Raw genomic sequence first — 23365 nt, 5'->3', positions numbered from 1 at the left:
AGTGTCTGTCTCTCTGCAGATGGCTTTCCGGATACCGCGATCCGCGCTGGGGATAATACCCGATGTGGGCATTTATGCGCTTTGATTTCTTTCTCTCCACGTATACTCCCCTGCGCTCCATTTCAATGCGAGCCGGGAGGCCGGCCGAGTGAAAAGCTGCTTTTCAGATCTTCTGCTCTGCCTGGTGTTGAAGGGTGAAAGCTTTGTGCCTGGGAGCCTTCCTTCCCATTCTTCTTGAGGAGTTCAGGGAGCTTTCTCTCTGACAATGATGAAAACCGAAGGCAAGGGGGAGAGGACTTTAAGAAGTGCTTCCCCACACCGAAATGCCTATAAATCTGATTTCCATGCTATCAAATGCTCTTTTGATGGCATAAACAATCCCGAAAACGCATCTAATAAAACAGGCTTGCATCAGAAGCTGAGCACCTCTTCCAATGGAGGGGGAAATGACCCACACAGTCGAGGCAGAGCTGCCACTTATGGCAATAGGGTACACAAGATCAAAAGTATGTTTCTGCAAATGGGAGGCTCTTCTTCTACACCCTCTTGTGAAAGCAGTCCACCTGCTGAGACCAAATTAATCAGCCGGGCCACAGCAGCAGAGTATGGACCTTCTCCAGGTAGCCCATCTTTCATTATTGTCCAAAAAAATAATCTTCTTAATACAAGTACCAGCCCCTGCAGCAGTCCTGTGGATTCATTGTCTGTGCCTTCTGCTGCCGACAAGGTCATCCGTAGCAACGATGAATCAGACTTGGACAAAGTTGCCCTGGCAGAAAAATTTTCGGAGACCAGGAAGCTATTTGAGAGAAATATAAAACAGCGGAGCTCGGTGGACAGATATTCCCCCAGCAAATGTGAAAGAAGTGAAGATAAGAAAAGACGCAGTTCAGCTTCTGATTGCAGCAGTGTGGTGGACCACTGCAGTTTTAATACAGAAGCAAGTCTTCCAGTTGCGCTGGAGAAAGTTGAAAATCAAGGTAATGATGAGTTGAAGCAGCAACATCCCAAATCTTCCTTCCTGAATGCAGGGCCCATTTCAAGGAGGCTGGAAAGCTTTCTAGGTGACAGTGATTCTGATGAATCCAGAGAAATTTCCAAAAATGTTAGTCCTCCGAATCACGACCCTTTGAGAGGCCACCACAGTTTGGGTTCATCTGCTGTTGCTGAAGGATGTCAGGAGAAGGCTGTGTCCACCAAAGTGCCTGTGATCCTCAGAGACGAGCTGAGTGAGGCATTTGGAAAAGACAAAAGAGAGCAACTGGTACTTGAGAGAAGCCTATGGGATATGGGCAGTGCGTCTGGTCAGGAGGCTCAGTGGAGATCAGATGGTTTTCTCTCCAAGGTTTCCCCTGTGGAGGGGACTTGCGCAGAGCTTGTTACACAAGATGAAACCTCAGGGCATGAAAAAGACGGTTTGGAGAAAGATCACTGTGTTCAAGAGGATCAGCTGCTCACACGTCAAGTACAGGAAGGGAAGAAGAGCAACTACTCCTTGGAAGTGGTAGAAGAGTTTACGGAAGGTAGCGAGACCCATCAGGAAGAAGAAAGGGATGGGATGTCTGTGAGAGATGGTCCAGTTAGACGAGTTCAGGATGTTCTAGAGCAGGAAGGGGATACTGAAGAAGAGGAGCAAGTGGTGAAAAAGCAAAGCGAGGACTTCAGTACTTTTGGAATAGAGAATGTGGCATTTGATGATGACAGGGACACAGAGCCAGAAAACCAAGGGCCTGAAGGCAGAGAAAGTTTGGAGGGAGAGGAGGAGGAGTGTATGTATGACAGTGAGTATGAGGAGTTTCCTGGGCTTTCTGAAGAGGAAGATCCTCAGCCAGACCGAAAAGTCAAGTTCTCAACAGCTCCCATCAAGGTAAGGACATCTGAATTTTGGGGGGGGGGGGTTTTTTTTTTTTTTTTCATATTTTGGGGGGGGGGGGGTTCTTTTTTCTTCATAGTTTTGCAGTCAGAATTACCCAGAGAATACATTCTTTTGGTGTTCTTTTTGCAAAGCTCTAAAAACCTTTTAAAAGTTTATGGCTTTTATTCAAAACTAACTTTATCTTGCTCAGAAAATTCATGAATTAGTCACAAGTGATTTCTGAATCACAGCAGCTTCACACGGTAGCGTAGCAAAACATGAGATTTTATTTACTGGATGTTTTCAGGAATGCTAAACTTTTAGGAATAGATACAAACACATGACCTTTCATACTTGCCTTAATTTGCTTAATTGAAGTATTGCATTAGGGAAGATTTTGTTGGTTTCACTCTTTGTACAAAAATTTTAAAACCCAAACACAACAACAAAACCCTCATAGCAAATCTTCAGATTCAAGTTCAGACTTGTTGTCAGAAGTAGATGTGAAAAAATACCACGTCTGGTTCCTGTTACTTAAGATTTTGGAATTCTTTCTAATAATAGCCATATATATGTTGTTTGGGTTTTTTTCATCCTGGCTTGGTGAGCAAGCTGTAGGAATGTTACCACTAGCATTTTGGAGTTAGGAAGTTGCAGAAGTAGAAGTTACAGGGCAAACCGGATAATGAGAAGTAGTGTAAGTTACAGTGCTAACAGATTAAAAAGATTTAGGTATCTGATCTTCCCTCATCAAAAATACCTGCAAAATAAGTCACAACTCAAACCATATTTACTCACAGTCTTGTTGCAGATTTCAGTTATTCTAGTCCCTCTTGGAGTTTGGGAGGAGAACTGGGAGATGTGGAGCAGGATGGAATGGGAAACTGTCTAGGCTTTGTCAAGCATAGTTCTTCAACTATTACATGAATGAAAAATGTTATCTTTAATAAACAGTTTTTACACTTTGTTCATATAGAGTCAGGGTTTTCTTTTAATGATCAGAGGGATGTAAAAATTCTGTTGACTCCTGTACTTCCTGCAGTGGAGAGCTGTGATTTCCCAGTTTGCTAACACATGCCAGTGCTGTGCCCCAGCAAATGTTTTGGGTGGGGCAAAATATGATTTTTGTTGCATATGGGTTTTTTATAGTCTGTCTCCATAGACAGGTTGACTTTATATGGCTTTCTTGCAGTTGAAGCTGCTTTAATGGTGACCTGGAACACTGAAGGGGAGAATGCCACTGTTGGAAACTGCATAATGAGTCTGATGAGGGCTGTGGGAGAGCCTGAGGGGCATCAGTCCATTTCCCTTTGCATTTGTGCACTGCGTATCTGAACGAAGTGCCATATAGAGTCTACTGTAAGTGAATGTTCATTGACCCTACTTGCTGTAGGCAGGGTTTTACTGATGATTGCTGAAATTTTACTGAAGCAGTGGCTTGAACAGACTTCTCCTGCCTTCTCTGTTATGTCTATGCCAGGCTTAATTGAAAGCAGTAGCAGAAACCTCTGTGCCAACTGTGGTGGAACCTCTTGTGTAGATAAAACTCAGTTTTTGGTAACTGTTCAATTACAGCTACTTCTCTGAAAGCCACAGGGACCAACCTGTACCAGATTATCAATTACACAGCCGAGAGATGAATGGTTGGTAGCAACTGTTCCATTAAAAATAACATAGTTTTCCATTAAAAATAACATAGTTCTTGCCATAGTGCCCTGCTTAGATTGGCAGAATATGCTGTACTTTACAGCAGTATGGTCAGTGAACTTACTTTTTAAGGCCCTAAAATTGAAGCTTGTGATACTTGTGTTCCTTTTTCCCTTTTCGGTGAAACTTGACTATTTCTTCTCTGTACTGAGCATAGGGATCTATTTCTATATGTCATTTTCAATAGGTTTTTCCCCTCTGTTCCTCATGCCTGAGCAATGATTTCTTTCCCCTTGTCTGCCTTTTTGTTTTGTATTTTCTATGATACTTAGTGGGAATGAGTCCTGGTATATGGTTTTCAGCTTTTGTGCTCTGTAAAATAAAGAATTCCAACTTTTTTTCCCACTTCCCCCAAATGTTTTTTTTGTAATGTACCTTTAATATCTCAATAAGTTTGTAGAAAATCCCATTTTTACCTCCCAAAAGGAAATCTCTTGTATTTGACTTTATGTATAGATTTTAGTTTGTCTTAAATTGGAAGAGGAAAACAAAAAATCCAGAGTGGTAGGAAAAGATTGTTCCTGGTCCCAGATGTATTTTAGTAGCTGCTTATTTTTTCCAGCGTTATTTAGACTAATAAGTTTGACTGAATTGTGAGTGCCATTCCAGACATCCATAGCCACTAGAGGAGATGGTCTGTGATTTTCCTGCTTTGACACTCCGGAGAGAAGCCAGGCTGGCCTTGGCATTCTTGTTGCTTTCCTTCTGCATCTCTGTAGTGATTATGAGGAAACCATCTCTGGCTGTTTCAGCTGCAGTTTAGCAGGTGTCTGATGGAGAATTCAAAACATTCAGAAGGTGTTTGGGCAAGAAAAAGCACGTTCTCAGATCGTCAAGGTTCTGCAATGATGGAGCTCTGACCATTGTACTTGATAGGTCCAAAAGAGAAGTTGGATGTGTGTGTAGGTAATAGATATAACTTACACACAGGCACCCTAAAAGCAGTATTTATGCTGCAGCAGCAGCAAAGAGAACTTGATTGATATCTCTGTTTTGGAAGTTTCTAGTCAGTTGTAAGATTGCCAGGGCTTTTTGAGTGAAAGAAGGAGATTGTGAAGGTCCCAGGGGATGTGTATGGTAGTTAACAATGTTAGCACTATTTCTGACCCATGCTAGAGATCCATAATTGTTGACATCTGTAGCAGGGTTTAAGAACATAATTTGATAATTTCAGGAAAGACAGAACATAATTACGCAACTACTCCATTGCTTTGTGTTGCCCTGTGCCTGTGAAAATAAGCATAGATGAGACTTGCTAACATAAAAGTTTCAATTCTATAGAAGGTGGTGATAAATGACATGTGGGAAGATTTCTTATTTGCTGTGGGTGACCTCACTTTTAAGTCCTGCTGCTGTTTGATCTCTGCAGACCTTAAGGAACATTATGTCTCGATTGCTTGTTTTTCCTACAGTAGTAAAGAGAGCGATACTGCACAGTTATTAGCAGAACTTCACTGACTGGGTTTGTGTTATGGTACATGAGCTATTTTTAGTCTCTTGTTGCCACATATGAAGCCAGTAAGGAATGTAAGGCACACTCAGCTGTCCAAGGTATTTGCAAGGGAACTGAATTTGTCTTTGTCTTGAAGTTTTCTGGATAAACTGTGTAAACAATCAGCATTACAGACAGTGCAAATAATAAAGTCAGGTAACTGTGCTGTCATTTCATTCTGCTTTTGTAATGTAGAGATTAAACTAGCTTTCAACTATATGATTACCTTGAAAAGCTTTAATTAACATAAATGTAATGACTGAGTGCTGTTTGACATTTGTAATTTTGAAACTTTCTGTTGGGAAAACAAATGCCTATTTCCAAATTGACTTCTTGAGATGTTTTTACCTCTGACTGCGTCAGACTTTGTCCTTGAAACCTTTAATAGCACTGTGACTAACTCTTACATTGATTTATGATCCATAGAAATCCTGTAGCTCAGGTAAACTGAAAAGATAGTACAGCTGATATTTGCTTCCATAAGTCTGTTTAATTAGCAGTGTTATCCAGTTTATGTTGCATGGGAGTGTCAGTTCCCAGCTCTTTGTGAATAATACTTTAAGATTGCTAAGTCAAGAACACAGTTTAAAAAAAACCCAAAACCAAGAAACCAAACCCCAATCCTTCATAAAGGCTTTACTTTTATGTTTGTCACAGTTAAGCAGATGCTTAAACTTACTTCTTAAGTAAGGAAACTGAAAGCAGTTTCATAGCTTGTGTGTTGTCCTAACCAGCCAAGTATCAGCTGCTTCTCAGAGAACATGGAAATCCTTCATAAAATTGCCGTTTGTCTTGCACATTGGAATAGAGCTGTTTTATGTATAGCTGGGGCAAACAGTAATCTTGTTCAGGATGGTGTTCTCTTCAGTCTTTTTAGTACAGAACTGCTTACTGTGGATGTTAATGAAGCAGTAAATTAAGATAACTTGAATTAGGTTTCCTGTATAACAGTGTATCTGTGAATGCTTACCACTTCTAGAAGATGCAGAGTTTTTCTACATCAATGTGTACTCTCCTGAACACTGTTAATGTTGCAGAGTAGTGCTTCAGCTTAATGTATCCTCTGATTTTTGAACTGTAACTTCTATACTTACAATATCATACACAGAAAGGGATACAAAATACACTAAAACTGGTGGAAGGTACCAAAATCCTGGAGTTTCTTCAGTAATTAGAGAATTGATGACTGCATAAGTGGTCTATTATTTGTTGGCCATTGGTCAAGCACTTTGGTAAGATGCTTCTGTATCATAAGAAACAAATACGTGACATGGATGTAGGTTGTTCTAGGAGAACAGAAATTTGAATTGAGAGTAGATTTAAATAATCGATTCATATGTGGGAAGTGAGGTAATTTGCTTTTTTTCTTGACACAAATAGTGTATTTTCATTGTGCTTTGTTCAGGATCTTTTGCAATGACAATTTGTATGTTGCAACTTAGATTTTAATTGTTTTGAAGCTCCCTTTATCATGGTTACATCAGTATTACAACGTTTGTAACTTTACATTGTAACTTTTCTTCATATTTTTAACTTAAACACTCCACAGTATTTTTCAGTAACTTTTCACAAAAAGTAACCCCATTGTGTTCTGCCTGTATGTGAGAGTATGGCATTTCCTGATGATTAAATTTAACAGTATGAAATGTTAAAACCACGAATATTAACTGGAGGAATATTTCATACACCTGTGTGAAAATTTTGTTATCTGAGGGGTTTGGGGACTTTTTTGGTGGTTTGTTTTATTTGATTTTTTTTTTTTTTTGAGGAAAGATAATCTTTAAACTCAAACTAAGAAGTTAAATGTTTATTGAGCTTAAATTCAGTTAATTCTGTATATAGATTTATCTGGTATTGGAAAGTTCCATATCCAGTATTTCTGATGTCTTTATGTTTTGATTCCATGATCTTTGTTCAGCTTCCCAGAAAGAAGCACTTTCAACTCAAGCTTTCTTTCAAGTATATATGTATATATTTTAATCATATGTCTTCTGTTTTGATTTTTTTTAAGGAAATACTTGATATATAACATTCACAATAGTAGATTGATTTGGCATTTCAAGAATCCCTGGATGAGAGTCCCAGGGTATGGGGCTGTAAAGCAGAAATCTAAACCACAACAGGAAAAGCAAAGACTATCTTTTTATATCTTGTCTCACTGCTGGAGCAGATTAACTCTTTACGTTAATATCTCAATGTATTTATAACTGAATTATTCCCTGGATGCAGTTATATGACATCCTAGCTGCCCTGTTTGATGTACTTGATGATGCTATAGAACTGCAGACAATTAAGAGAACACTGAGGTTATGGGTGTCAGATGAGGTGACAGTGAGCATGACAGGTTGTCATCACCTGTCTCTCACTCCTTTTTCAGAGCCTCTGGCTTCTGACTTCCTAACTGGGCAGTTTCACCCAGATTTGACAGGAAGAGAGAGATGTTTTCAAAGGTATTTTAAAAATACTGCTTGGCTTGGGGAAAAATAGCAGTACTTGTATCAGAGTTGCAGATTGTGCCCTTGCTGATGGCAGGGCTGCAGCTCTAGTTTAAGTTACTTGTTCTTTTTTTACTTTAGCTGATGACTACATGTCCAGCCTGTGCTGTTTTGCTTTGAGAATAGCTGTGGAGGACAAGAGGGAGGAAGGGGGATGAACGGTAGGCACTTGAGGGTTTCATGGGAGATGTAGTCAGAAGAAATACTGAGGAGGTGCTGAAGGTTGGCAAAGAGAAGCAAATTTGTAAGAGACAAGTTCATTAGCTCAGCAGTTAAGCTGCTGAAAGATACAACATCTTTTTGGTGATGATTGCCGTTATTAGCAGCTGAGAATATTTAATCTACACTGATAAAGAATGAACAGGCAGTAGCTGAAACTTCTTTGTTGTTTACCTTTTGACAGATGGAAAAAACCCCGCATTACCCCTTTTCGTATAATTCTAACCTAACCGAGAAGGTGAACCCCTGGGAGGACATCAGTAAAATGTAGACCTCTGTTATCTGACTACGCATTGTGTAATCTTGAGATCATGAAGGTGCAGTGTAGCAAATTTTTTTTGCAGGGTTCTTACATTTTTATTGAGTAGTGAAGTATTATCCCAAAAGGAAGCATGCAAATTCTTTAGATGTATTTCTCAATCGTTTACCATCATTATACTCTGATTTGTCTTGGTATATTAAGATGATCCTTTTCAGACCCAGGGTATTGGTCATTGCTAGTGACAGTTTTACTAGACATTAGTTAATTCAGGTATAGCAGGGTTGTTTTGTTATTGTTTCATCTTCTGACCTTTAGAAAACAGTCAGGTAAGCCATTTCTGTGTTCACTGTTACTCTTTTGAAGTCCCTCTTACCAATTTTCTTGCTATTCAGATTTGGCCAGGTCAAGATTTTTGTTTTGGTGAATAGTAAATAAACACATATATCTAATTCTTCTGGATTGCCAAGCTTAAATTGGTGGTACCAAGATACGTGTGAAGCTTATTGATGCTTATAACTCAATCACTTTCTTTATATACAAAGCCTTTTAGAAGCCAAGTTTTGTTTGGGGTGCCCGCCTTCATCTGGTATTGTGAGTAGTTTTTGCCTCTTCTGATCATATCCTATGTATTTGGAATTTTTCATTCTCTTTGTCAGTCAGAGAGCAGTGCCGCCTCATCTGAGATGGTAGAGTATAACCATGTTACAGCAGAGCTCTGCTTCCACAGAGGGAGAATGTGGATCATCTCTTAATTCCTGCTCTGAATGCTTGAAAAGGAAAAAAAATCCATGCACTGAATCTTCATGGATGCTTTTCTCTGTCTTCAGTACTTCTTTTGCTGGGATTTAAAAGCGAAATACCTGAAAGTGAGAGTGTTTCTCCTCCTGGAATAGGTAGTATAACCCAACTGAAACAGATACCATGTTTTTCTTGCTAACTCCAGTGCCTTTGCTACCACAGTGAAATGTAGAACCAGAGAATATATTTTACTGGGTTGAAGTAGAGAGTGGTGATACTGGTAAAATCCTGGTTATTTTCTGATGAAATTATCTATATGAAGTTGTCTGTACTGTAGATCTGAGGCAAAGTTGCCTTTTTATAAACTGCCTTGGTTGGGGTTTTTGGTTGTCATGCAGAGCTGCAAGGTAAATGTGTGTGTGCAACCTGCCTGTCCACCTGTGTGGTAACAGAAAATGCTACATTGAGTAAAATGGCTTATAATGTTAATCTATTTAACAGTTACCAACCATTCTGAATACTTTTTGAAGAAGAGTCAGCATGTGAGTTTGTTGGGTTTTGTTTGGTTTTTTTTTTTTCGTTTAAAGTAAGCAATATGTTTCTCTTTGCTGATTAAAGGATTTGATAGCATGAGTTGGCTAAAATCAGGTATAGTCACTTTCCACTTAAAATATAACAAGTAGTGGTAATGAAATACTAACCATGTAGCTTTTGGAAACAGAGGGAAGAGTGGGTAGCAGTAATGAGATGTCTACTTTAACTGAAGAGGGAGCTTGTAAGAGTAACTGTAAAGTGTACATTGTACTTCAGGCCTACTTCAGTGCTGCTGATTCAAATGATTATTCGTGTTTGTCTGGGCACTTCACACTTTGCCAGGCATATCAATGTGGAAAGATGAAACTGTTCACTAGTAGATAATATTCCCTGAGCCACCACTTGTGTTTTGAATGCTTGGCCTTACTGAGCGTCAGTGAACTCGTGTGTTAACAGTAAGAATCATGTTTCAGAAGAAATGTGAACCAACTGGTGTAGTCATTGCTAGGTGTGGTGCGCAGGTGTCCGTAACACTCAAGTGCCTCTCTCAGCTGTGAAGTGTTACTTTAACTGCCTGTGCAGGTGCTGTGGGGCTTTCCAGCAAATACTGTGGTGTGACATGAGAATGGTAAAGCAATGTTGATATTGCTCCTGTTCCAGTTAGCTGGGAGCCCTTCTGGGCAGTTCTGGCTTCTTTATACGTAAGTTTAATTATTTCTGTAGTGTTCTGCTTTTGATCAGGCACAAACTAATCTATCTGCTAGAAATTAACATGGGAGTGGAGGTCTTTGGGCTGTATTTTATAGCTCAGTAGCAGTTTCATGCAAACACATGGTAAATTAGCATTAACCCTCTAACAAGATTAAGGTTCTGCTAAAACTAACATAGTTCTTAAGCAGAGCTTTTTCTTTTTAAGTGCTGCTAAGGGTTTGAATTAAGCGAGGTTGTTCTTGTTCTTCTGTGATAATGCTGTTTTCTGTGATGGCACTAGGATGATATAATGGAGATTTGTAGTTCTGTATCATAACCACAATTGAATGGTAGGGTCTTCTAGACAGTAGGCTGTGTTGGGATTTTGTGGGGGTTTCTTTGAGTGTTTACCTTGGTATTAGCATCTTCATAGGAGGAGACAAACTGAGTTTTGAATTGAAAATGTGATTAATTTTCCTGGTGTGAAAAATTCAGTTTGTTCAGTCTCCATTTACTGTGCAAGGACTATGAATACATTTGAAAAATTCTGGTTACGTACCATAACAGTTTAATTCAAATAACCCTTAAAAATTCAGCCCTCTTCCAGAACTTCTTTTTAGTGCAGTTATTTTTATTCATTCTGAAAGAAAGAGGTCCTGAGTATAAGAAGACATTTATTCCCTCCCCCCCCCCTTCCCCTCAGATAACAGGGTTTTCATCACTTACTAGCTTGACAGGATCCAGAAGTTATTAATGGTAAGTTGACCTGGATATATAACAACCTATACTAAAAGGCTTGTAAAATTCACCTGATTTCCACAGTAAAAGTCATCTGGTTTCTCCTATGTTGAGACAATAACTTGTGTTTGCTAAAGCAACTTTTAAAAATATCACTTGCACACTAATAATTTTATGATCTCTGGCTGCCACTGGGTTCTAAATAGTAAGATTAGAATTTCTTTTGTTCCCAATGCATTCAGTGACTAAACCCTGTCACACATAGCACAGGGATGAACTGTGTTTAGCTTTCTCATCAATCTTCCAAAGTGTGTAACTTGTGTTATTTATTATCCACATTTTATCTGTGTTTAGTGTTAGTTTTGCTACTTGGCAAGAACATTTTGCTGAGCAGTTCTGTGTTTTCTATATTAGTATCAAAAATTTTACTGTTTCCATATTATAAAAGATGAATACCATGTTATGATTCCACATGTACACAACAAAAATTTCTGTCTTTTGCCCTTGACTCTTTGGTCATAGTTTTCTTAGTGTGCTCTTGCTTTTCTTTTAGTTAATACATTGTTTGGCTTCTGGTTATTTATCAGTTTTTCCTCTATTCTTTGTAAATTCATGTTTTTCCTCAAAATTATTTTTCTGAAGATGAGGAGGACAGGGGAGGGGGAGTGTCTTACTGTTTTGAAATGGGTCTATCTTGTCTTAATTGTGAGATTATGTTTTTAGAATATTATCTAGAGTCTCACATGCTTGCCATCTTTCACCTTTAAAAGGAAAGAAGGAATTCTTTCCTACCAATCTCCCCATTTTGCTCATTCATCTTTTTGATAGTGATCTTTAATATTTTAATCATATTATTAATACTAGATCGTATGTACACTTATATATAAGCAGACTTGATTATTTTTTATGCCCCAGTATTTGATTTGTTCTCAAAAACTCAAATATTCTCATTAACAGGTCATCATTTGTCCACTCATGAACTTTTTTATTAATAGTTTAAAATCTGTCTTCTTATAAAGACTATTCTTTAAAAAAAATTTTTTATTTTATTTTTTTTTTTAACTGGGATGGGAAAGAACCAAGGAAGAAGGACCCAAGCTTGGGGGTGGGGAGAGAGATTAAATTAAAGAACTTGGCTTTTTGTTTTTGTGATAGTGCTAGAGTAAGGATGCTTCAGACCATTTGGATGGTTTTCTGTGTCTATTTTGCAGATTTTTCTGTAAAGTTTAAAGAAGATGGATGCTGGAAGTGCAACCCTTATCTTTCTGTGTCTAGTTGTTGCCCACTAGTGTCTGTATGATAGTCCAAAGGAGTTTATTACTTTGTTTACCTTGAAGCAAGACTTAGGAAGAACAACATTTCAGGAAGGTTCTTTTACTGGGGAAAGCATAAGGCTTCTGAGAGTGGGTTTCTTCCTTCCCTTTCAGCCAATTGGATCTAATCTTGTATACTTACTGGACTGCTGTATGGCCATGCCATGTGTCTGTAGTAGCTGTTTTGCAGGATGTGGTGAAGAGTTTGTGAAACTATCCTTCAGCTGTAGCTTGGACATGAAGCAGTAAGCTTCCCCATGGGAAATACTGAGTTCTATTAGGTGCTTTTAGGTAATCTGTTTCAATAATTGCTTTCCTGTGTCTGAGGTTACTGCTATGCAGAGCTAAGACCATATACTAGCAGATGTAAATTCACTGCGACAATGTTAATTACAGTTAATTGCCTGATTTACGTGGTTGCAGTTACTTGTCTAGGTAGTTTTAGTGGGAAAATGCAAAAGTTATAGATACAGAGTAGGCCAGCGTACATTAACTTTGTGTCAGCACTGCATGTTCTTGATCAGGGGTAGCTGCTGCAGCTGCAGCCCGTAACTGTTTTTCAATCATACAGTGGTGTTAAGTCAGTGACTTAAGCAGATAAACCTTGATTTTCAGTTAAATTGGGGGGTGTTGTATTTTTTTCTTTTGTTCTTTTTCTCTAGCTTATGGCTTTAAATACAAGTAATGAACATGCTGATAAGTAAAATTCACCCTGTTACAAGTAACTCATTCTTCCTTTCTAGATTTCTGTCTTAATCTGTGTTGTTTATCTTGTATTTTTAACAATTCAGAAATTCAGCTGGAGTGGTTCCTAAAAATAGTGATGTGTGTAACAAGGCATTTCCTTTTCCTGGGAAACTGCATGATTCCCTTGCAAAATCAGAAAACTACATCTGTTTGAAGCACTGCAATTGGCAGATGGTGTGGGGGGAGGGAGGAAGAGAGGAAGAAGGATTTGGGGGACTGTAGTTCTAAAAAAAAAATAAAAAATCACACTGTATCAAAGAGGAGATGACTGATTTCCTTGACTGATTACTTTTAACTATTTGGTGCATTTACAGCACAAAAAGTATTTAAGGTTTTGTTTCGAAACTTGTAAAATGTTTCTTCTGTGCAAGTTGGAAACCATCTTGAAGCAGCAGGATTTATTACATATTTATTAAATTGATGATTGTTTAGCAGTGGGATCTTTAAAAATACCCCTTCAATTTCCTTACTGATTTTCTTTCAATTATATCGTGTTTGGAATGGGGTGGGGAAGCACTAAAAATAAGTTTTCTATTACCTTTCTTAGGTTTTCAGTACTTACTCAAATGAAGATTATGATAGACGCAATGAAGAAGTTGACCCTGTGGCAGCCTCAGCTGAGTATGAACTTGAGAAAAGAGTGGAAAAAATGGAAGTGTTTCCTGTGGAAATTGAAAAAGGTGCAAATCAAACCTTGAACATTTGCAAGAGATATTATGTGCACAAAAGATAAAAACAATTTTAAACTCTCTTTTCCCTAAATTTAGGTCTTGAATTTTTGCATGGGTGTTCAGGCTTTCATTTGTGGCTAATTGTGTTAAATTTAGTGAACATTAACTGGACAGGCATCTACTAAGTGCAAATTGTCATACTTAATTGAAGTTAGAAAGGCTGCATTACTGAGTGACAGATCTGCACTAAATATATACAATTCATAGATCTTGCTCTCTCATGAAGCTTTGAATTTAACAGGCAGTTGTAACTACAGAATAAAAAGGCTTTAAGTTGTATCTAGATTGAAAACATGTCTCTCTTTTAAGTGAATTTTCATATCTTTTGTGAGGAAGGACTTGAAACACGCTGAAGCAGCTCACTGCTGCTCAGTGTTCCATCTTGTGTTATGTGGCTAATATTAGATTTTTGAATCCCTTAGGTGACAGTGGTCTAGGCATCAGTATTATTGGAATGGGTGTTGGTGCTGATCAGGGACTGGAAAAACTAGGTATTTTTGTAAAAACAATAACAGATGGTGGAGCTGCTCAGAGAGATGGACGGTGAGTTTTTCATTGAATTGATTATGCTTTTTACAGCTTTTGAACTGAGCCAAATTGTTTTAATTGGATATGCTAAATGCTGTGAATATAAGTACAAAAGCTGAATGTAGCTGAATAAATACTGCTTTATGTTGTGGGTGGTTTTTTAAACATGGGTTTTATTTGATAGGGAACATTTTTGCAAAATAAACATAAATCTGCTTACAGCAAATGCAAGAACAACTTTGAATGTCCCCATGTGCAAAAGTGCCACAAAGTTATGTTGACCCCTGAAGTCACCAATCACTATGTAAATAGTAGAAAAAATATAAAGACAAGTAATGTGTGAATTTTAGTTGGTAATCTGCACAGAAGCCGAGGATCAAGAGATTGTTTTTAAGCAATTAGTTTCTTGAGACTCATAATTTCTCATTATAAATACTGAGTCAGTATAAATAGTGAGTTTTAAGTGAAACTTGTCATGTCAAAAATTTGTTAAGCCAAAATATTTTTGTTGAATCATTTATTTATTTTGCAGAATTCAAGTAAATGATCAGATTGTTGAGGTTGATGGCATAAGTCTAGTAGGAGTGACGCAGTTCTTCGCAGCTACTGTACTAAAAAACACCAAAGGCACGGTGAGGTATGTATGTTTTCTATGAAATAATACTTTGATTTTGTCATTTTTTGTTAATAACCATAATCTGAAAGTTTTACGAAGACATTGTTGAAGGTAACAGTAAGGCAAACTAATTTCTTAAGCATATCTTTATGGTTTTGCTGCAATAATTTGTCTTCTGTAGGTTTCTGATTGGGAGAGAGAAGCCAGGGACTCAGAGTGAAGTAGCCCGCCTCATTAGCGAGACCTTAGAGCAGGAGAGATGTCTCTACGAGCAGCACTATGTTCATGATGATACAGAGCAGGTAAAAGATCATGCCATACCTACATAATCTTAAAAGTACATTGTGCTATATGCAATAACTTTTGCAAATGGAATAGATGTTTTTTGAAACAAATTGAACAGGTCACTTTTTAAAACCAGAAACGACAAACTTCATACATTACTATTACAAGGCACATGATTATCACTACTTGCTATCCTTCCAGTTTATCAATAATCCAAAAAGTATTTTGAAGTATCGGTTGTCTGTGATTGTTTCGTGTGCGGCTTATTCAGCTCTCTTTTGTGGAACATTGATGAAGGTGTTTGCAAGTCATCTTCAAAGCTTATCCTAGGTGTAAGAATCTAAAAAGGAATAGTAATAAGTTGAGAACAATTTTGCAACTGGTTGGATTTTCTGTGTCCTTTTGTTATTGCTGCTACCATAATGCAAAGTGTGTGTGTGTGTGTTATGATTTTCCCATTTTGTCAGGATGATGACTATGATGATGATGACGATACGTATGAGTCCCACTTACATGGAAAATCTGTTGAAGTTTTTGATCTTCCTGACAATGAAGATATTGGTTTACCACTGGATATGGATTCGGCACAGTCTCTTCTTAAATTTAAAGAGGTGTGGTGGCAATTTCTTAAATATTCTTTGTGATGCACTGGGGCACATCTGAACCTTGTAAAATTTGGATGTAAATCTCCTACATGACCTCCTCTGTGGTTTTGGGCTTGTTTTCCCAACATTGGCATAAATTTCTGGTAAATGTCCCCTGAAATGTAGGTCTTCTGTAATTTTCTGATCCCCGCTTCCCTGTACGTAATTATATTATATTAAATGATCCTTTGATTTAAATGAAATTTTAAAAAGCCCTTGAAAACAAGCATTAGAACCCAACATCCCTCCTTGTTGTGATGTCTTAACATTACATTAAATAGGTATGGTACTTTTCTTAGTTCTTCTTTGGCCCATTGGACTTTGTATTTATTTGCTGCACAGTAGAATGGCTTTAGCTATCGGGGGAGCATGGTGGGACAGATGCTTATTCTGAATGGTCTTCAGTGTTATGGCTAGGTGCTCTTCAGGAAGACAAGAAATATACATCTGATCTCTTGCAGTAGTCCCGTTTATGGTGTATTTTTTGGAAGTAATGAGTTTGTAAACCCAATAAGGCATTCTGGACTGTGAATCCCAACTTAACATAATTGGAAAATTGGGTTCCCTTTTCCCAAAGTTTTTATAAATGGGCATATTTGCTTTGTTCAGGTCTGTGGAATTTAAATGGGGATATAAGTGGTGTAGTCTCTGGCATTTAGGGGTCTGGGCTTCTTTGATAGATTTAAGTCCCTGCCATTTTCACTCTGGAAGAAAAAAAACACACGGCAAAGGAACCGTTTTTTTCAGATGCCATTGTGTATACATGAGCTTATTTTTGTAAAGCATCGATATTTTGGAGACCTTAAGTCTGCTCTCTTGATAACATTGGTGATGTTGAGGAAGTTGATGTTTTAGGCTATTTATCACTAGAGAACATTTAGAGTTTTCATAGGTCAGGAAGCACAGCAGCAGGCTCCAGCATCTTTTCATAAGTGTTATATTTACTTGGGATACAATTAAATTCTCATCTAGAATCATTACTGTGCTATTATTAACAATCTAAATGAAGGCTAGTCATGGATTCATGTGTTTTAATGTATGTTTGATGCACTATGCCTTGTCACAAAACAAAACAACAAAAAAACCCACAAACCAGAAACATAAAAACCAACCAAAACCACCCACCTCAGGATTACAGATGGAAAGGGAGATACAAGAATTAATTAATAGTTGACAAAAAAATGCACTTTTGCACTTGTGCTGTTTTTTCAAGACATATCAAGGATAATCTCTGAGTTTTGCTTAGGTGTACCCTTTATTTCTAATAATTCTATGAAGATTTGTGGTATAAAGTACAAGGCTTAATTTTAGAACAAAGCCAGCATGTTCGTAAGTGCTGATAAGTAAAAGTACTTAGTACTGTTAAAATTTTACTTGATTCTGTGTCCTGGTTGTCATCATGAGCAAATTGCTGCCTTTTGTCCTGGCACATTAAAACATTATTTTAACCTACCCACTTTTCTTAATGTCTAGACAACAGTGTAGGATTTTTAGCTATGGGTGGTCATGAATTGACTTTTGTAGCAAGTAGAATATATCATGGAACTTTTCGGTTTTAATATGAGTTCAATTTTTTTTTCCCTTTAATGAAAGCTCATGATCGGTTCTGTAATTGACAAAATAAGTTGACTTTCTTCCTCAAACCATTTTTATTGTAGCTTAAAGGAATCATGGACAAATAATTAAAACTAGGATTTCAAATGCTATTTTGTGTACATCCATATGATTTGTTTGCTTGTTTTTCAGCTACAATTGAAACATGCAGTAACAATAGCTGAAGTGAATCAACTGAAGGAGAGAGTAAGTTTTCAGGGAATATTATTATTGGGAGGGGGTGGAGGGTGTTGGCTGGTTTGAGTTTTCTTATTTCAACTTACAGATTTTACCAAGAATAGGCTGAGTGCAAAAGGCAGCAATCTGTTTTAAGCCTCAGGCTTGATGTACTCTGTGTTACGCTAGACAGGCATTTCTAAGCTGAAAAGCTGTGCTGAAATTAAAAATAAAATAAAACTCAGCAACGCCACAAAAAAAAAACCAACAAAAACCACCCAACCTCAAAATCTCCCCTGTGCTATTATAAAATGAATACTTCAGCATTACTGCTTAGAGAAGAACTGAATATAGTGAAGTACTGTATGAAACAATCTCCCAAAGAAATATAAGAATGTTTTCAGTGGGTAGAACTTGTCTTATTTAGTGTAGAGTTGGCACTTAAAATGGTTTGTGGCCAACTTTCTGTTAGCAGAAAGTTACCTTGTTTCCCCTTTTTTCTGTTCTCAAATTTCTGACCTGCTTTGGGGAGAGAGCCTTTTCTAGCTTTCCTGAATCCCCCCCCCCTTGCGAGGATTGGTTCAACACTTCAGCTTTCTCTGGGAAAGGGTTAATTGTTCTTTTTGCTGCTTTCTCCATTGATGGAGATCTGTGTGTTTTTCTGGAAATATTTGTTGTAGGTGAGCTGCTGCTTTTACTCCACTGCCCTTCAGCTTTGCCTTGCTGAGATACGTGCACCCTGGGACAAGTTGCAGCACATTGCTGGGGTCAGGCAGCAAGTGAGGAGGGAATAGTTCTGCAGATTGCAATGGTTTTGAATAACAGTATCCGTTGGGGGTTTTCTTGCACTCTGCAAATGTTCAGAGCTCCAGGTGTAGAGAGGCAAGCAACCAAAACTTCTTTGTGTTCTTATGATAGTTCTGATTTTGATTTCTGACAGTGCACCTTGTCCTTGCAGTATTCTTGAAATTGGCCCACCTGGATTATTAAAAAGTGTTAAAAATGTTAGTGTACTAAGTACAACTCACTGTGCCATTTTTAATTCAAGGAATTCTTGGACCTTTCAACATCTCTGTTCCACTAGCAGGTGATCTTAACTGGCATCAAAAGCAGTGATTTCCTCTGTAAATGGTGTCCCTAAAGAAGGAGGCCTGGACATACTAAGTGATATCCTGTCTGCTCACTCCTGCAAGGCCTGGAGAACTTCACATGTTACCACTCTCTTTAATAATGTGGCTGCTGTCAATCTGAAGGGGTTCCATCCCTTTCCTTTGTTGTGGCAATGTTTGTTGTTTTTCTGCATTAGCCGCAGGAAAGCAAACCATGGATATATCATAATTTATTAGGAAGACCAATGTCTTGTAGAGTACCAGGGAAGATCAGCTGGCCTCATCAGTTTTATTCAGAAAGCTACTGGTAACAACATAGTAGGACAGAATCTTAACCTGTATAAGACAAGCTCCCTGTATCTCCAGTTGCCAGGTAATCAAAATAGGCCTTTCCGGAGGTATTAAGAGGTGATGAGGTCTTGAACAAGTCATCATAAGCTAACAATAAAGGTCATACTCATTTTATCTCTTTAAAAGGAAGCAATACTAATAAGGAAGCAGTAGAAGACTCTTGGGTTTGAGTTCTAAACTTACTTGGATTAGCAATGGTTGGAAGAGTTGATAAGAGTTCTTCAAAAGTTCAGTGTCTTGTTTTAATATTACTGTTAAGTATTTAATGGTTATTAGCTATTCCCTACTTCAATGTGTATGAACAACATTTTTATTTTATCTTTTAGTTTAGATTAATTCCTTAAGTATTAATCTTTTCAGTTAAAACTTGTTGAAGCTGAAAAAAATGAATGGAAACTGAGTCGGGCCCAACTTCAGCAAAACTTAGATGAAAGCAAAGAGAAAATCAAAAAGTTAGAGACCTACTGGTTAGAGGCACAGAGTTTATGCAAAACAGTAAATGAGCATCTTAAAGAAACTCAAGAACAATGTGATGCCCTTGAAAAGAAATACAGCAAGGCCAAGAAATTGCTTAAAGATTATCAACAAAAGTAAGTACCCCAAAACGCCAGGTTCTGTTTCTTGCTTGTATGTTTTGTACATTATGGGGAAAACTGACACCAATACCTGGGGGTAGGATTTACTTAAAACGCTTTCTTTGCATTTTGTCAGTTTAGGGAAGCAGTGGGTATACATGCTGAATTCTTATGTATCTTAAGTCACCAGCTTCTGGAAAGGTTCTTGCTGCTGCTTTTGATTCTAAGCTTAAGAAAAATCATTTAATATTTCAATAACAAATTTTTAAAACAACTTAGTCAAGAAACTGTAGTGCATCTAAACTTTTGGAAAGACTACTTGACATGAGGTATTTGGCAATACCTTTTGCTGTTAGTGGAAAAACCCTCTAGTTTTGATGAACTTAAATGTTCCAGATAGATTAGGCATCAAAGGATGTATAATAAGAGCCAGGTAAGTGTGATTCAGTCTGAGTTAGGAGTTGTAGGGGGAGTAGAAGGAATTTTGAGAAGAATTAAGGTTTTTGGGTTTGTACCTAGCCCATGAAAATGCAGCATGAAAACAGTATGTTCAATCTGTTAACAGGTTTGGGATTTTTAGTACAGGTAACATTGCTTATCTGATACACCTGTTGCCATACAGGTGTGTCTATTCTACGTTTTTTCCCCTTAGCTGAACAGGAGCTAAATGCAAAATATGTGTGGAAGTATCTTGATAATATAGAATGCAGCTGTTGATCTTGGTGGTTACTGTAAGCATATCTCAAATATCTCCACTTGCTACTTATTTTTAAAGGCAATTTGCATTATCTTTAGCTCTGTAGTCCACATTGGGAAATATTACTTTTCCAAGTGCATTTTGTGCTTTTTGGTGAGCTTTTTAAAGGTTTCCTTTCCCCTCTTCTCCCAAGCTTATCCGCACGGAAGCTCAAAAGTACGTTAAGGTGACTGCTAACAGGCTAGTTTCCATTTCCTTGCTCTATTGCAAATGCCCATTAGTCCTTTGACTGTCCCTGAAGCTTTTGCATTTTGTGTAGATGTTCTATGCTTACTTTCTGTGTTTGTATGTTATTCCATCTGACTTGCAGGAAGAAGCTGCTTTTATTTTTGTTTCCTTCTTATAATCATTGTTTCTTTTTGTGAAACCAGCCATTGCAATTTCTGAAGGATTAACCAAGTAGAAACTTGAAATGCAACTTATTCTCCTATAAAGAAGTTTAGCATAGCTTTTGGAAGAAAAATGCTGTGTGTGCATGCATCTACATGGAAGAGAAATGTATCTTTGTGTAAGATGTAATGATTGGAGTCATGCATATATTCCATGCTTTAAATGTGTATGCAACTTGCCACTATTAAAGGTAGAGAGATGGTTGTAACTTTGTAGAAAAAGTGTTGCAATGCATCCTTTTTCAGCCCAGAGTAAATCTGGGGGGAGGGGGGTTGGTTTCTTGTTTGTTTTTTTGGTTTGTTTTTTTTTGTTTTTTTTTTTTTTTTTTTTTGAAGACAGTAGGGGCATACAAATACATAGGTCATTTTATGACATTACAAGATTAATGAATTGGTTATACCTTAGAGACTGATTTTATTTTTCTTTCCCAAAGTTTACTAACAGTCCTTTTTAGTAAATGCAACTATGCATATTTTTATGTATTTTTCTATATTTCTGCATATTACTGTTTCATATACATGTGTACATTTCTTTCACCAGAGAAACAGAATTCATGAAAAAAGAAGAAGATCATTCAAGGCTACTTGAAGAGAGGGACCAGAAATATGCAGAACAACTGAGAGTATATCAGGAAAAAGTAAAGGAGTATTATATTTTGAAATAGACTTCTGCATTCTTGGAGAGTTGTTTCTCACTTCTGAATTTTAATTCTTGCAGATTTCAGAGCTTGAAAGTAAATTAAAAGTATACGAGAGAATGCCATATATGTTTGGAAGTGGGAGTTTATTGGAAGATGTCTGTCAAAGCCAAGGCCAGTATAATGAAGATTTGAAGACTAAAGAAGAAAATGAAAAAGAAACTGAATCAATAGAAGACAGACTAAATTCTTCTGATGTGTTAATTTCTGGTAAGTGGGTTATAGGATCTTTGATTTGCATTTAATAAAAATTAGTAGTTATATGTGTAATAGTTGTTAAAAGAAGTTGTTTCCTATTTCTTACTGACTGGGTAAAAGTTTGACCTGAACGAGTGTGGGTATTTTTGTGTAGGTCCCCCAACATTTTCCATATAGTAGTAATCCATTTTTTTAAATGCTGCGGGGAAGAGGAGATAGGTGGAGAGAGATCCATCTTCGCAGTTCCTCAGGTTCTCTGTTGGTGAAACTGATAGTAGGACTAAGCCACCAAGATTTGTCAGTTAAAATCCCACTGATTTTAAGCTCTGATTTACACCACAACTTGCTTATTTTTTAATTTGTCTTGTAACTTTGTCTAGAATGCTATAACATATCATATGGTGGTTTAAAGGAGGACATTTTTAAAAGATTTGGTAGATGCTCATGTACTTTGAAGAGTCTTAAAGAACAAGGATAGGAAAATACATTTCTGGGCACAAATTCTCATTTATTTGAGAATAAAATCCCATTTTCAAGCTGTAATACAATTATATCCTGATCTGGTGGATGTTTTCTTTTAATTGAAGAAACTGGATAGAAATATATTTAAAAATAATTAAAATTGCTATCACAATATGTTAAAACATTATGGTATTATATAAAACAGTATTTTCACATAGTAATGATTAACAGGTAAAAATAATTCTGATATAACTTCTGAATATTCTTCTGGACATTAGGTTGGAGAGTTTGCCTACCCGGTTGTTTTGGACCTTCTTTTAAAAGTAGTACAATTTTGTTGCAGATTTTGATGCTTTTGTTGGGGATACTCCCAGATTAGACACCAGTGCCCACAAAGCAAAAGCTCAGCTTGCTTTGAAAGTAAAACGCCAGCCACCTTCTCGATCAAAGCTGAAAGAATCTCTTGGGGCTGGACAGCAGACTGCAGATCTACAGGTACCGATATTGGTAGATAATTATGCATTCAGGAGCTTGAATGTATGTTCAGTTTTATCTGTATTTGCAATTTTAAGTGTTGTCCGTGCTTCATTCATACTGTGCCAAAGCATCAAATTTTTATGCTGTAAATGAAAAACCCTACTTGGGTTCAAACTGTAGTTACTGAAAGATTTTGGTATAGTGACAGCGGTATATTGTGAATTATGTTTATCATGTAATTCTGTCATCTGAAACAAGTTAGTTACCAGATTTCCTCAAAAGCTAAGCACTCTGAAATGCTTCATTATTCCAGAAATAATCATTTAAGCTCACAAAAAATATACAAGTAAAATATTCTAGCATGTTTCTGGAAAGCAGGTTAATTGAGGGGTATATAGGTAGTATGCGAAATAGCCTGTTGTAGAGTGAGAAGATTGATCTACTTCACTTAGTCTAAAAAGTGGTTGCATTGAATTAGAATGGTCAAGATATACTAGAACATTTTTGACTTGGCTGGAGAAAGATGATTTGGGATGTGTAGAAACATCTGTGTATGTAACTTAAAATTTTCTGTACTGAGTAAGTTTGTGTCTAGTACAGCATACCTGTACATCTTATGGAAGATTAGATAGTAAATGATGATATGTCATGTTTGTCATAAAATAACCTCTGAATTTGTTGAAGGATGAGGATTCAGAAGATACTGTTCTCAGCAGAGAACTTCCCACTGTGTACCTAACCAAGACCTTAGAAACAAGTGAAAAATCAACTCTCCCACACCTGGATGACATAGATCGAAAGAGTGAAAAGTTTGAACAAACGGAAAGCACAGAAAGTCCTCTAGAGTCAAGTCCTTCTGCTTCCACACACTCTTCTCCAGTACACAAACCAAACAATGAAAATAGCACAATCACCACTTGTTCACCTCCTCCCGAAGAGATGGCTCCAAATTCTCCTCAAGGGTATTCCAAGAATGTTAAGCAAA

The 23365-nt window shown here is 37.3% G+C and overlaps 1 protein-coding gene across 1 annotated transcript in view; it reads left to right on the top strand.

Annotated features, from left to right (window-relative positions):
• The first annotated feature begins 265 nt into the window (after positions 1-265).
• The window catches only part of LOC104402946 (neurabin-1-like), a 41358-nt gene continuing 18258 nt past the window's right edge, over positions 266-23365 (top strand). The window contains 12 exon segments of the mRNA XM_010010946.1: positions 266-1867; positions 13338-13470; positions 13944-14064; positions 14582-14686; positions 14847-14967; positions 15418-15561; positions 17341-17394; positions 19185-19414; positions 21087-21183; positions 21264-21453; positions 22247-22398; positions 23065-23365. The exon segment at positions 23065-23365 is cut by the window's right edge and continues 11 nt beyond it. Of these exon segments, the coding sequence (XP_010009248.1) occupies positions 266-1867; positions 13338-13470; positions 13944-14064; positions 14582-14686; positions 14847-14967; positions 15418-15561; positions 17341-17394; positions 19185-19414; positions 21087-21183; positions 21264-21453; positions 22247-22398; positions 23065-23365 (3250 nt within the window).

The sequence above is a fragment of the Nestor notabilis genome, unplaced genomic scaffold, assembly GCF_000696875.1.
Source record: "Nestor notabilis isolate BGI_N333 unplaced genomic scaffold, ASM69687v1 scaffold27293, whole genome shotgun sequence".
NCBI classification, from domain to species: domain Eukaryota; kingdom Metazoa; phylum Chordata; class Aves; order Psittaciformes; family Psittacidae; genus Nestor; species Nestor notabilis.
The sequence above is the reverse complement of the archived record's forward strand: the minus strand, read 5'-3'. Positions and strand labels throughout refer to the sequence as shown.